Here is a 15492-nt window from a genome sequence, read left to right as displayed (position 1 = left end):
AATAATTAACAGATGCAGAATATCAACCAAACGCTACAATGGGCCCGTGGACCTTAATTAAAAAGTATGGGAGAAAAACTTTACTTGCCAAAAAATAAAGAGAGAAAATACAAAATAGAGATGTCTTTATTTCTCATAAAGGATTAATCAATTAATCCTGGGTATTGTATAAACATGAATGAATAAATAAGTTGATAATTCACAGTGACTAAATGTGTGGTTAATTGAGTAGTGAGTGGGGCTGAGAGGGATCTCGCTCAATTTTTCTTTAAGTGTCCTTAGTAGTACTGGAATTTAATGATTCATATTTGGAATTCTCGGAATATGCATGGCTAAGTCGTACTGAACAAGAGGTTTCCTTGCGTCCTTTTGTTCCTACACTTCAAGGAATCAACGTTCCAACGTGAGATTGGCACAAAAGGCAAAACACTGCATAATAACTGCAACTCAGAGCCTGACGTAGGTAAAGCAGCAAGCCCTAATGTGTTCTCTTCAATTGTTACTAAATGCTTTCATTTGGGAGGTACTCCTTCTATAACATACAAATGGTCGCTATCATAAAAAATGCTTCAAACTAGTCTTTTAAGATGTACATGTGTTCTATTTTTTCAGTTTGAGTAATTGTATACAACTTCAACAAAAGAGGGAAGGAAAGATTTTTTGTGGCAGATAATCGAGAAAAGTGGGAAAATCACTCCGTGGAATCAGCTTCTGAGATTATCGTGTCAGACAGAAAATTGGACGAATTGAACACAGTCTTCTCAAGCAGAAAAAGACAGCCGATGAAACGAAACCGCAAAGAACAGGACAAAGTTGTCTGGTTGGTATCAGACAGGCGAACAAGTTTTGCCAGATGTGATAGAAGTAATGAAATTGTGTCGTCGTCTAGGGCAGTTAAAAAGACCATAAAAATAGATTATTATCTTGAGCATTGAAACGATAATCAATTCGAACATTATTCATATTGTTATTGAATGATAAACCTTCCAAAGTGATGATTCACTATTATAATTGCCATTAAATATCAACCCAAATGAAAACGAGGTGAATAATGTCCACCAAATGAGACGAATTTTAGAGGATGAACTTAGGTAACAAATTAGGCAAACCGCATTTGCTACAAAAGCAAGATGAGGAATAACTGCTACTTTTTTGTCAGCAGGAGAGTTTCTTTTTGGGTGCATAACTAACGTTTTCGAAACATATGTCTCAAAGCTGGACCCGTCTGCCTCAAATAAGCAAACCTTCCCTAGAATTTTTTGCTTGAAGAGTCTTGCCTATCGTGGACACGAATGCCAATAAAAAATACCAGGCCTTTTGACAGTTCCAAAATCATGACGATCTTTGCAAATCAATCAAACTCTTTAATTTTATGCACATTAATCTTGTTGTTAAACAATGAAGTTACAGGGTCTGCTACTCTAGATTTGTAATTGAAGTAATTCTAATTTCGAGGTAAACTTGGCAATCCTGAAATCAGCTGCACTGGAATCAATCATGATTGAGGCTTTTGGAGCCAGAACCAAATATAAAGCATCGAGATCGATGCTTGCGAGCTGATCAGCTTGTTTTACATCAGTAATTCAAGGACTAGCTCGGTCTGCCAACTCAAATCCGTTGGTAGATCAAATATCATATAAAGATCGAAAGGTAAGAAATAGACGCATTACGACCTTTCATTTTAATAGTAGTGGAGATTACATTCCTTGTGTTGACAATGTATCTTTGAAACAAACCACTTTGCAAATGTGTGATATGTGAAGCATTTAATTGAGTAGATCTACGTGTCTTATTCATCGATCTAAGTCCAACAGTGCCTCATAGCTGCCATCACCACGAGCAGGCACATTTTGTGGTAAGCTTGTTTGCAGTCCGTTTTTCTAGATTTTCATGGATATGGTCAACCATCACTCAAAAGTTTGCGTGTTTTAGAGTAGGGCTGGTCAGAAGGGTCATACCATCATGGTGGCATCATTTAAGTCAAAACGAGGGTAGTAATCACCTCACGGTAGTACACCTACCTGTTTGAGGGCATACAACGGATGAAAGCACGTAAGATTCAAATACCAGATATCTAAAACTAATTGAAATGATTGCTGCAGTATGATAATAGATTTCTTGTCTATTTTTCATGATTTCCCATGAAGTTCTGATGCGAAAGAAATAAAACAGGTCTAGCATCATCTAGCAACAGGGAAGGTTGATGGTGAAGAGGGGAAAGATCCCGAGGAAGGTCTTGGTGCACACACAAGTAGCATTGGGCTGAGCAATGCAAATGGGAGCGCACTTCAATCGGCACCAAACCCTGGGCAAGATCCTGAAAATGACAAACCCCGAAAAGAATATAAAATGAGTCTTGTTATCTACAAGAACAGTTTGTGGATAAGCGCGTACCTGTCTTGAACCCCATTGTATGCGTCCTCTTCGTCCTCGTCCACATCCTCATTAGGCTCAACGCCTTCAACCAGTTTGACCTCGGTCAGGACGTATTGTTGAACGTCGTCGGGTAAAGGATCCTGTGGTTCAGCAGGCAAAGCCATGGATAATAAGGCCATGCCCGAGAAGGCCAAAACGATCGGAAAGATGAAGGACTTGATCATGGGGTTTGTAGATGGTTCTTGAACGTGTGAATGACAGTTTGTGTAAGGAAATATATAGATTTTATAGTGAACACGGGTTTGAACTTCATCAAAGTATGATTGTTCGGGTTATTGGTAATGTGGATTGCAAACATTCGCTATTGACTTTTTAAAAGCCATTCATGGTAATGTCGTAACTCGGAGTGCTTCCAAACTTGTTTGCTAACTCTAAGAAATGCTGACGGATGACAATGAGCCATAAATTATTTTGAGCAAGCACTAGACCTAGTAAAAGAAGTTCAAAAGCTAAAACCTAGGTTTTTGCCTAATTCGGCCAAATTTTGGACTCAGGGCACTCATAAAAGATCAAGAACGATCATTAAGGCTGATCAAGTGGGAAATTGAAGCCTGAAAAGGAGATGACGTCTTAACGAGCGGAGAAATCAGTTGTATGTAGGAGCCAAAACGTATCTGATCTTGAATCACGCTTGAAGTTAGCCTTTGGCAAGTTTTGGACCTAAATTACAGGTCAGTCTTATGTTCAAAGGTTATTCACGCCCATCACCTCTGGCTCGTTGGTGTATGAAGTATATGAATGTGAGGTCTGGAAAGAATGAAAAATCTTTCTTGTGGATATGTTGGAGATTGTTTTACCAGTTGGGGTAAAGAAGTCCACAAAAAGTCCTTGCATAATACAAGTATAGCCACGGACTTCTAGAAATGCGGACTGCGAATGGAAGCAAACATTTCTTATCCCCTAAACCGTTCACCTTTTTTCCAAATGAGCAACTCAAACTACCACAAGATCTTGCTGAATAGATAAAATTCTCCAAGTTTGAGCCCAAAACTATGCTTAGGTAGCTCAGGAGATAAGTCCAAAGTCATGTAGTAAACATCACAACATTACAGAAGTTTCGGCCTGCTCTTGGTCAGGTACATGAGCTTTTGACAATTTTACTTTGAAACGATCCACTTTACACGCAAACAATGCAGAAATGACCCACCTTTACTCAAGGAGATCTACGTTTCTTATTTTTTTGCTTTAATTCCAAAAGTGGCTCAGAGTTACTATGACCAAGAGCAGGCTGATTTTATGGTAAACTTGTTCGCAGTCCATTTTTCTAGAAGTTTGTTATAATTGAAACCTTGAAACAAATCTATTGAACCTTTCCACATTAGATATCACATCATTTCAGGAAAAATACGTAGATACAAAGAATTTGGCATTGGTGGTTAAAAATCCATGCATCTCTTTTCAAATCAAGACTATCCAAAATTAACTTGAAATATCTGTTAATGCTTTTGTTTTCATTTTTATTCCTGGGTCAAGCAAAAAACAAAGGGGAGAAATGGCCATGACATTCGTAAAAGTCCAGAACAGCAACAAAAATTAAGCGTCAACTTCGTCGAAATTAATAATTTCAGGTAAAAATGAATTATGTAACCACACATCAATCTCAAATCTTTAGAGTGAATTTCCAATGAAGTGATCAGGATTTCTTTTAATTTTAGACAATTCTGATATCAATTGCAACGATATGCTTGTTCATTGAGTAGAAATATAACAAAACATATGCTGCCTTTCATTGCTAAATTACTTGCTTCTATTAGTTTCGGTGGGCTGTTTCAAGGTGTGCTTGTATTAAAATGACATCTGATTTATTGGCGAAGGGGAACACAAAACATTCATTAGTCCCTCAAAAATCTGCATTCAAAGCGAAGGCCATTAATAACTTTCATTTGAGTTTAGGCCCCTCTCATCATTTATGATTTGTCACTCGTAAAACCGTACTGTATATTGGATTATGCCCTCACTTACAGCAAGATATATACGTTGTTTGTATGTCATTGTGTAGTGTATTACGTAGCAAAAGAAATAAATCTGCTCTCGTAATTTATCATACTCTTATGGCTTGAGATTTTGACACCGCCCATTTAGCCCGAAATCAATCAAGCGTTTTGGAATCTGAATATTCTTTACGAAAGTGCGTGCCACTATTCAAGATTTGATCGTATTATGCACATTACAAATGATCGATTCCATCATGTGTCGAGTAATTGGACAGTCCATGAATAACTTGTCATGTGGAAAATGAAATACAGGGTTGGGACACTCCAAATACTTTTGTTTTGTTTTGTTTGTGGCGACTCTTGGTCATGTCAGGTTGTAAAATGTATAAAACTATATGTATAAATATCATACACAAAAATTGATTCAAGGATAAAAGAATGAAGTGGTCAAGAATGATAAAATAGTCAGGACATTAGTCGTTCCTCAATAAATGGAACGAATTACAGTTACAATTACTTTGGTCAAAAGTAGTAATTCGTTACACAACCATTTCTCAAAACAGATGTAATGGCGTTACTCGATACAATTGCTTTTACTGAAATTTGAGATGGCCAATATCTTTCGGTTTTTCCCCATCAAGACCATATTTCACTAAAGCAATTGTGTTTTTGGCTTCAAGCAGTCCTTATGCGTAAAATTTGAAGACTTTGTGTCATCTGTTTGAAAAAATTGGCATTTACTTTTGGCATAGTTGTTCAAAATGTACTTCATTTTAATGCTTTGAGGAGTCATGATTGGGACCCTAGATGGGGTAATGATTGTTGAGGGTTGGAAATGTGGATTCTTGGGAAATTTGATGCATCATGCTCAAGCAAAAAAAGAATTTCCTCGCTGCACTGAATCAGTTGTTCAGTCCAACGGAATTTGATTGAGAATATGTGAACAATAAATTAGCAAATACAACAAGATTTAAAACCAAGAACACCCTCAGAGTAGTTAAGAGCCAGCACAATTTTCAACCCTGACTTCCATTGCTTATAATATGCTAGTTGGATGGAGGCTCTGTTGAACCTTAAGTTTCCCCAACTATCATGAGATCAACGAAAAGTTCTTTTGTTTTTTGGGTCGTAACAATTACACCAGTTTAAAATGTATCTGAATTACGTTCAGTGCACTTGAAAAAAGTGAAGAGGGGTATTGCAGATAGGTGGGTAGAGGTAAATGATGAAAAGCTTGGTCATTGCAGTAGAACAGATCTTTTGTGAGCTCCTGTCGTTGATGGTATTTGACCGGGAGCCGGACAAAGGTGCGTGACCGCCAATACTTCGAAGGGATGTCGGGCCAAGAACAATTGGCGTCTTAACTTTATCATTATTGTTATTTTTTATTGTTTCCTCTATATTTTTACACCATAACATGACCAAGAGTTGCATTATTTATTTATTAAATATCATTTTGGCATTTAATTGCCCAAATTGTCTTAGGTTTAATTTCAAATGAGCAACTTACTAAATTGCAGGATGAAAGCCTGAAGGAATGCAGAAACAAATATTTTACACTGCCCTTCAATGACATTTCCGACATCTTTGACTGCACCCTGAAGATGGTCTACAACGTCAACGACAAATATGTAGCGAGCAATAGCTTCTTGAAGGTCTTGATCAAAGATGATCACAAAGTGGACTTACAGACTTTTTTCTAGTAGCTACCGTTGATAACTGGTGCAATTAAAACATTGTCTGATTAGACTACAAGATTTTATGATTTGGGGGAAGAAACTCTTTAAACCGGATGGAGCAAGCTTGCAAGAATTTCTTCTAATTTTTTTGACAAAACTTGCAATTTAGGGTCAATTGTAGTGACCGTAGAGGCTTAACGTGCGTTTTGAGAGCACCTTCAAGCCCTGGAGAATCCAGGCTAGTTAAAACAATGAAGTCCAACTCTCTTCTTTCTCGGGCTCCTTCATTGTTCAATTTGCTGCCCTCAAATATTCGTAGGGTTTATGTAGGGGTTGATCCAGTAGCAAGATTTAAGTCAGACTTTGGACAAGTTTTTGACTAAAATTCCGGATCAACCTTATATTCAAGGATTAGCCAGATCAGCCAATTCTAATTCGTTGGTCGATCAAATAATATATATAAATAAAAGTAAAGTATAAAAAAATAATCTTCTCGTCTTGAACTGCTGGGATTCCAATCCTGGTGGCGGTAAGGAAGTCCGCAAAAAAAAGAAAAAAAAAAAGAACTCTTTATATTTCGTTTTTTTTTATATTTTTGTCTGGAGATAGCTTTTTGTCCATTATTTATTTCTCAAAAATGGACAAATGTGTCTTTACAAAAGCCAAATTAGCTAGAAAATCCTGGGATCTCAAGGTTGATGAAACCGCTCGAAATAGTATTTGTTCAATTGTGTTGCCTCACGGCTACTTCTGGAGCAAGCAGAAAGGGCAAAAGGCAATCAAACCAAATTTGAGACATTTATGAAAGCTTCGTAAGAATGATAGGAACAAGGGTAACTCAAATGGCAAATAGTTTAGCAAACAACCTCATAAATGACACGTAAATGAGAAATGGAATTAAGGAAACACAAATGGATTTTCCAAGTTGAAGTGATCAAGTAATACGTCTTTGCTTTAACATCAAATTTTGAGCAATCTGACTATAACGAATTTATCGAAAATTTCTGACTTACGTACGTGGGAAAGAATCTAAAGCTTTAACATTGGATCGTTGTGAATAAAATTAAAGGGAATTTTTTACCCTAAAGTGACAAAACTCTTCTCTCTCTTTTCGATTAATGCATCTGTCAAAAAGCTTGACAAAAAGTAGCATTGAACTAGCTCTGCGATGTCCCATTTCTGGTTAAAGGTCTCTTTGGTGTGATCCAACATCGACCTCCAGGACTATTCAAGCTAATCTTGGATTCCTACCGCACTGCAGAACTGCAGCAAACAAAAGAAAGCTCTAGTTCACAATAAATAAGTTTGCTTTGGCCAATACACTGGAGCTCTGGTTAGCAATGAACTCGCTTGTACTAATAAAAGACGCGCTAGCTGCTACCCGCTTACTGATGTGCTCAAATTGACCTTTTCCTTGTTGGCTTGCTTATTTGATTGAAATTTGAGGACATTTGCTTGTTTGCAAATATTCAATCCATATTTAAATAAGTTCAGTGTTGCCAAAAGCACCAGGAGCTTCTTATGTTTATTTCATTATCTTGTTGGTACCTTTGCAAACTCATGAAAAGGCTAAATAGGACAAAGGAGGCTATTTCTAATCTTTGACTCACTTAAATGAGTATTCGACATTTTTACTGCAAGCCTTTTGTTCAAGGTGACCGCGAACAAAAACTTAATAACGGTAAGACATTCGTTGATCTGTTTTGCTCCATCAGATCATTCAGTTCATCCCAAGGTATTAGCAAGTGCTGCAACACGTCAAGGAACACGTCAACCAGAAGGCTTGGAGAGGTATCGAGAAGTGTTTTTAATAAGGGACGTTATTAAAAGGATCTATTTGAAAACTGCATCACGACGAAAGCATACATGCAAGTAGTTTCTGCACTAAGCAAAATGGCTGGTTGGATGAAAAGCCAAGAGGTCAGTCACTTCCTTTTTTAAAGTGTCCTATCAAATCATGGTTTTTAGGCACCTTTATAACACAGATAAATTCAAAATCTGCATCGTTCAATGGAGAATTCGATGTGCTGTTGCTAAGTTTTAAGATTTGAGCATGGCTTTGCTAAATGAAACTTTCAAAAACATCAATTCAAATTTTAAACTTAATTTTTTACCAACAGCCACAGAATTCGTCACCTACAATGAAATTGTGCGCCAGGATGTCTTGATTTCAAAAGTACCCTCAAATGTCTTGGCATTATTTTCTTTTTGGCAAGATATGGCCTGGAGGCTTCCCGTTCCTGTAAGGAGTCAAATGAGGTAACAAAGCCTTTAAGGGTTATGTTTTCTCTCTCGCTTCATTGTTTCAATTGTTGTTTTACTACAAAGTTGTTCCATTCTTGAATCAACTTTTCTCCGCCTCTTTTCTTGCGCTCCTTGTTTTCCACCTTTCACATCGTAAGACAAAGTATGTGGTGGATACTGAGCTATGCCACTGAGAACTATCTCATGATCAGGTTCTCTATTCGGACATTTAAGTAAGCGCTGGTACCAGCAAACAAACTTGCCTGCCAATGCCAGTGATGCAAAATTGGCGTTTCAAACTAGTTTTAGCGAAGCTGACCTTTCCTCATATAGCAATGGGAAGCTTCTCAAAAACGTGTTTGAAGCCCCAAACTTGCATCACTGACAAAAGTACCAGCAAACAACGAAACCTAGTCACCTTGTCTCCAAATACGGTAGATCAGCTCAAAATTGTATGTGAAACAACTTCTAACCGATCAACAGTCACATTGTCAATTAATGAAAAATTGCCACTTTTTGGTCAGGATTTGAAATATTATTTGTCACATTTATTTTTCTAGCATACGAGCACCTTGCAATGGGAAAAATCAAAGTTCTTTCTATCGCACGAAGATCTTGTCTCATTAATGAATAACGAGAGTATCGCGCTTATGGGTTTGATTGATATGTTAAGATTCTATTCAGAGTCAGAAATTCTCCTGGCGCGTGCGGTTATGGTTTAATTGAAATGAACAGTATTTGGCATGAGCTAAAACATTGATCATGAAGCGGCTCTTTATGACTTGGTCGCTTTTTTGGGTGTTGACGGAATTTCAAGGCTTATCTGCTCTTGAACAATCTTTATTCCAATCCATATTCAAACATTACCGGTGTTCTTGGGAAATAGTGGAAACAAAGAACTGGAATGGGTGAGCGAGCATAGGGGTACAATGAAATTGCGTTGAAAGAACTTCAGCTGTAGGATCGATCATTCCTGATATAAGCAACATTTGAATTGAAACCATTTTTTTACCTTCTTTTACTTTGGTTGTAAGAACCAACCCATATGTCTGGATATTAGAGCCCTTTTGGCTGAAAATGTATCTGAACTTTTGTATAAAGCTGTGCTTTTCTTTTCGAACAATTAGGTATTGAACTTCATTTTGGAGTCCAATTAAAACAACTTGTTTTTATAGTCCGACATTTCAAGAAATTGTACAAAAGCTATCCTTTACGAGTCAATCGGACCAAACAAGACAATAAAAAAAAATTATCTTCAACTAATGTTAAAGTACAGATTATGGAGGATTAAAATTGTCCTTTGTACTCCTCAAAGTCTTCAATCGTTGTTACTGAATCACTATCAAGTAACAAGCAGCAAAGTTTTGTAATGGGAACAGTTCGAACACGCCACCAACTTTGATGTAGCAACTGACATACCCTCGAGGTTTAAATCTTGAAATAAACGAAAACAATCATTTGAGACCTCGATGATGCTTCCGACTCAAAACTTTGTAACTTTGTAGAAATATGTGGCTTGGAGGAGAAATGACTTTCAATTACACTTGTTGAACTTTAAATAATTTCAGCAAAAATGGATCCAACTATGGATTTGTAACTGACTCAATTGTAAGGGGCTTGCAGCTATAGATGACCCGCTGCTTACTAATGTTAAATTTCAAACCCACGGAAGATTACAGAAACAAATAATGAGCACCTTCATTTCTAGTTATTTTTTCATATTCCTATAAATTCATATGAAATAAATATTTCTCTTACCTGAGTCATCTCAATGACGAAGGTCATTCTGTGCAGAAGGTACTTTAACGGTGTGTGGTCATTAATCATTAACCAGTTGAAATTTATTAAGAAACAACTTGCCAGAGGCATTTTGGTATCTTGAATGGTAGACGGATATTGTTATCAATTTTGCTGGTAGCATGAATGCTGCCAGTGAAATGTGTTATGCTCTCATTAGTGCCGCACCTAATACTTAAAGAGATCATGGATGAGGCATATCGTGAAATTGGGGCAACCGGTGGGCCGCGGATGGAGGTTGTCACACTCTGACATTCACGTCCTATTAGGACGGAATTTCACGAATAATGCCGTGCAGCTAGCCCTGGTTGGCAAAGCTTTTCTCCCGAAAGTTAGCTGTCTTGCCTTCTCAACCTGTTCATGAAGTCTGGCCGTGAGTAATATTAGGGTGCCTGATAATCAGTCATTTCGATGACTTATTCAGAGATGATATGTTCTTTGCAATAGAAAACGCATTCAAGAACTCTTTGGGGATGCTCCATATTTTTTAACAGTACAAAACTGTGGCAAATGTCTCTTTTATTTTATTTTGATAAAATTGTGAAAAAATGTGTGTACCGTAAAATAGTTCGAAATGGTTAAAATAAAGTTGGTTTGATTTAAGATGGACTAATAATGGACCCTTTTATGGATCAAAACTTTTTTCATGATTGTGCTCGCATACATACAGATTCAAATCAAGTGCACTGCACCAATGTTCGTCGGCATGCCTAGCCAAAGCACAAGATTGTGATGGAATACTTACTGATGAAACAGGAGATTCTTGCCATTTGGTTAATAACACTTCACGGATCTTATGCTATGAGCAATTCGCTACGAACAATGATATGGAAAACATTCTCTTGGGAAATCACAACATTCGATCCATTGATTCGGGTAAGATAGGTTCTTCCCGCTCTCATCTCTGTTACTTCGTTGCTCCATTCAGCGCTATTGTACGTACACCCTGATGAGTATCCTAGGCACCCTGAGCAATGGTAGAAAAGTAACTTTCAGGGTTGAACAATTTTTGTTGTAATCGAGGTAACAAAAGGATCTACGACGTGAGTTTTCATCGTTTCTTCATGGTTGTTATTGTGGTCGACTGATATATTTCCCATTTTTATTAAGGGATGTCTTTAGGAAATTTTGCTACTGGTGACCTACGTAATTAGATGATCATTCAAAGCTCAAGTAATTACACCAATTTGGTTGTTCAAACGTACTACATGATTTATCAGTTGACTAGAAATAATACACAAAGTTTTCGGTCAAGGGCCTCCTTAGCTAAAACATTATTCACTTTAAAGAGTTGTTGCTTGTGTGATTGTTGCCTTATCTCCAGAAGTGAGACATTAGCTAATATTTGTGTTTCAAAACAAACTAAGAAAATAACCTAACTACATTTAAGTTAGTCGGTTAGCCTAGTCTCTAAAACCGATCTCGTTCGGAAAACTCAACACGCCTTTTAATATTCTCAATGTTCCGCAATTGTGTGGTTGCAAATCGTGATCATAAAAAAATCATCACTTGATGGCGCCCCAATTGGCAAACCAGTTATTTGAAGCATGCAAGAACAGTACGTTTATATCGTTATGATGGGGCTCAAATTGTAATTTTCATCAACATGGTCGAAATACTTAACGGAAGGAGCAATTTCCACCGGCATTGTTTAGTCCTCTATGGGGCAACATGATAGGCGCTTTAATTAGAATCCGTTGTTTACTATTTTCTGTATCAAAATCATTCATTATTTTACCATAACATAGGATGGTTTGTTTTGTCATCATTTTACTTATGATTGTTTTATAAAGAGAAAAAGAACCTGTTTTGCTTTGTCTGTTAATTTCTTCAGTTTTAGCCCTTTTATTCCATATTAAATGGTACTTTTTCGCTACATACTATTTCATTGCTTTGAGAGCCGGAATAATAAGCCAAAATCTAGGAGCCAACATTGAATTGTGACATTGATACTGTGTTTGTCCTTCTTAGGTAGCTTTTGTAGGTATTTGTGGCATGAATGGTGGCGTGACAGGAGCAGATATTTTCGTGGCTCATCTTCATGACTGCTTGACCACTTTGCCTTATGCTTCAAACAATCTGAGTTGAGAATTTCGGTCGCCGGCGAATTTAATTGGTTCTTTGAAGTCGTCAACCGGATAATCCGTGAAGAAGATAAGCCACGAATATATCAGCTAGGGTCACTCAAAATGGGCCAAAAAGTACTTAATCGGTAGGTAACTCAAGAAGTAAATACTTTTGATATCTTCATTTGAAGAAGATACGATCACAACAACATTTTATTGATAAAATGTAAATGGACAAATCCGATGACAAGGCACAAATAAAGAACCATTATTGACTTGTCCAACTCAAGAATTTCGCAGTATGATGACTAACGCCTCACGAAATATCTAAAATGTGTGGGCGAATGTACGACCCCTGTAGGACCCAAAACCCAGAACAAGTACGAGAAATAAATCGACGGAGCAAGGTTCCGTGAGACAGATTTTAAGTCATTGCGAAATTCTAAAGTTTGACATGTCAATACGCACATATCCACAGGCCAACTTCTTATGTAACCCTTTGGCTAGGGCCCTCAGGTTCCAATACAAAAAAAGTTAACCAAAAAATTTGAATGTAACCCGTTCCCTTTAGAAATAACCTTATCTTTATTTCAACACCAACAGTCTCTGAAAAGTCACCAAAATAGGGATTGGATGTCTCTCTAGTGTTGGCTTTTTCATGAACTTCTAAAAATATGGATTGTGAACGAGCTTCCCGCCAAATCGGCTTGCTCTTGGTCATAACAACTCTGAGCCATTGTTTGAATCACAACAATAAAATAAGGAATGTTGATCTTTTTGATTAGAGGCAGGTCATTTTTATGTTATTTACTTGCAAAGTGGTTCGTTTCCAAGTCATGTTGCCAAAAGTTGACGTAGCTGAACAAGCGCAGGCCAGAAACACGAATTCTATGTAGTGTTTAATAAATAATTTTGGACATATCTCCTGAATTCCATAACCATAGTTTTAGACTCAACCTTGGCCAAGTTCATGTATTCAACAAGATCTTGGTCCTTTGAATTGTTTATTTGGAATAAAGTTAATCGTTGAGGAGATAAGTAATTTTTGCTTTCGGTCACACGCCACATCTCTAGAAGTCCGTGGGTTATTGTATCAGCCTCATTTTAGGATTAGGAGTCATTCTAGCAAAATCAGTATTTGCAAAGACACACTGCATTGTAACTCGAAGTGGGTTATAATATGTGAATGGAAGCCAAGGTTGGAAACGTAAATCAATTAAAGTCATGTTGTACCTTATTGAGGCAAGCAAATTACCAACCCCAAACGAAAAATCATTTGCACGTGATCAAAATAGCCTAAATAAGGATTTAATGGTTTGACAAACTGATCGCTCGATTTTTATAGATCTGTTCGTGGGGTTTCTAAATTCAACCGAAGCCTATTCCTTGACTGATTTGTCAATGAGTTTACCATCCCGCACAATATCCGTCCCAATTTTTCGTGGGGCATTTAAGGGCTTAACCTTGATGTTTGACAATGGCATTTTGGCTTGTGTGGGTCACCCTATGGTTTGTCACCATTGGAACACAGGTAAGCGCATTATATTTGTCCAAGGTTAGTTGGGAGATTTTCTCACTCACGAGTATTCCCAAATAACTGAAGTGTCAATAACAGTTCCATTTTGCACTATCTTTACTTTCAGCCAATAATGCATGGGTCGATTTTCCAAGTCCGAATTATTCTCATCTCCAAGGAGGTCTGGTTCTATTTGACGGTGCTCCAATGCTAGTCGCGGGTTGGGACGGAGTGAACGCCGCTCAAAATTTAGACTCCGTGGAGACCTATGATCTCAATTCAAAGACTTGGAAGCCTGGCGTGACGCTTCCAAAACCAATGAGATCTTCAATCATCCAAGCCCTGAATGAAACAACTGTGATTGTCAGTGGTGGTTATGGGGATACTAGACCATTAAAAGAGACTTACAAGTTGGTTGCCAAGTCAACGGTGTGGGAAAGGCTGGAAGACCTACCATTTACTTGGAGTTCCCAAGCATCAACAGTTTTCTCATTACCAGGCTTAGGGAAAGGAATCTTTGCGGTTGGTTACTATTGCGGATCATATAATCTATTTGAGAGAAAAGCGTGGTTTATGGCCGAATTTGATTTGACTTGGAGACGCTTGGAGGCTTTTGATCTGCCCACAGACCTCTCGATTATGGAGGGTCAGATCTATCGGGTTGTGGACAAGGTGATCGCTGTTCCAGATTATGAAGCAATTGCTGGCGGATCTAACGGCTTTAAAGAGACAATGAAAATTCTTACCAAAAACGTGTTGAATTTGAGCAATCCTTGGATGATTCATGAAATGAATGTTTCTTTGAGTGGAAAAGCTACCTATGCCCTGGAAGTCATGGAATATGTGATGGCGTGATTTGTGAATCTACCTACAACTGCTTGATGCCAAATGGTATCTTAAAACCAAGAGCAATAGCTTGAATTCATGAATTCAAACAAACCGACACAATTGGACTATTACACTATGGCGGTCACTTGGCACAAGCAAAGTAGATTTTTATTAAACAACATTTGTTTCAAACCATTTCCGTGAAAATTCCTCGATTGCTTCACTTATTGGGGCTAATCATTAACTCGTAAGAGAAATATTTTCTACATACCTTTTCTTGTTCAAACTGTGACACTCGCATTTTTGGCTTTCGCCCTTGTGTTTGGGAGATTTGGGGTTTTGCAAGGTTTTTCAAGGGTTTGTCAATCAAGTCCTTCCTCCTAGCCATCACGGGTTCCGACACATTTTAGCATGGTTACTCAACTGATTGAGCATTTAGAGCAAGTCATAGAGGGAGTGAGAAGGCACGAGTCAGTAGATGTTGTCTGTCTTGTTTTGCCAAGGCCTTTGATAAAGTAGATCATGGCCTTTGGTTGAATAAACTTCATGAGAATGGGATCCAAGGCAAGGTTTTTAATTGGACAAGAAGCTTCATTTAGGATAGGAAGCAAATTGATAAGGTCGAGGGATCCCTTAGTGACATACATGATGTCAAGTCAGGTGTTCCCCAGGGTTCCATCTTAGGGCCCCTCCTTTTTATAACATTCATTGCCCCGCTTCAAAAGCTTAGTATTACTTCCAGTCTCTCTTCTTATGCTGAGGATACAAAGTTAGTTTCTGGTAGAAATGGTCAAGATTCCAGTAGCCTTGCAAGGGACTTAGATCGAATCTACTCTTGGGTAAGTGAGAGTAATATGACACTGCCCTGAACGGGATGAAATTCAGCTCAAAATTTAAAATTTAAAATTTTTAATTTAAATACTCCACTCGTAGATAATGGAGGTAAAGATATTGAGCAGGTCTCATCCATGAAAGATTTAGGTGCAGTCCTC

The 15492-nt window shown here is 37.8% G+C and overlaps 1 protein-coding gene and 1 long non-coding RNA gene across 2 annotated transcripts; both read left to right on the top strand.

The window, feature by feature from the left end:
• The first annotated feature begins 1657 nt into the window (after positions 1-1657).
• Positions 1658-2558, top strand: LOC131892098 (uncharacterized). The gene is made up of 2 exons (XR_009374522.1): positions 1658-1855; positions 1933-2558. It is a non-coding gene; the product is annotated as an uncharacterized LOC131892098 (long non-coding RNA).
• Positions 2559-9021: 6463 nt separating this feature from the next.
• LOC131892097 (uncharacterized) lies at positions 9022-14949 on the top strand. The gene is made up of 4 exons (XM_059241841.1): positions 9022-9201; positions 10761-10966; positions 13502-13687; positions 13800-14949. The coding sequence occupies exons 1-4, from the start codon at positions 9056-9058 to the stop codon at positions 14525-14527; spliced, it is 1266 nt and encodes a 421-aa protein (XP_059097824.1). The 5' UTR covers positions 9022-9055; the 3' UTR covers positions 14528-14949.
• The last annotated feature ends 543 nt before the right edge of the window (positions 14950-15492 follow it).

This window comes from Tigriopus californicus, chromosome 12, assembly GCF_007210705.1.
Source record: "Tigriopus californicus strain San Diego chromosome 12, Tcal_SD_v2.1, whole genome shotgun sequence".
NCBI lineage: Eukaryota > Metazoa > Arthropoda > Copepoda > Harpacticoida > Harpacticidae > Tigriopus > Tigriopus californicus.
This window is presented reverse-complemented; position numbering and strand designations above follow the sequence as displayed.

What these genes read in the sequence shown, in the direction of transcription:
- LOC131892097 (XM_059241841.1), top strand. Translation starts at nt 9,056, where the DNA reads ATGAAGCGGCTCTTTATGACTTGGTCGCTTTTTTGGGTGTTGACGGAA. An exon ending in GAAACAAAGAACTGGAATGG is followed by an intron (nt 9,202 to 10,760) that starts GTGAGCGAGCAT and finishes GCATACATACAG; the next exon opens with ATTCAAATCAAGTGCACTGC. An exon ending in TTGTCACCATTGGAACACAG is followed by an intron (nt 13,688 to 13,799) that starts GTAAGCGCATTA and finishes CTTTACTTTCAG; the next exon opens with CCAATAATGCATGGGTCGAT.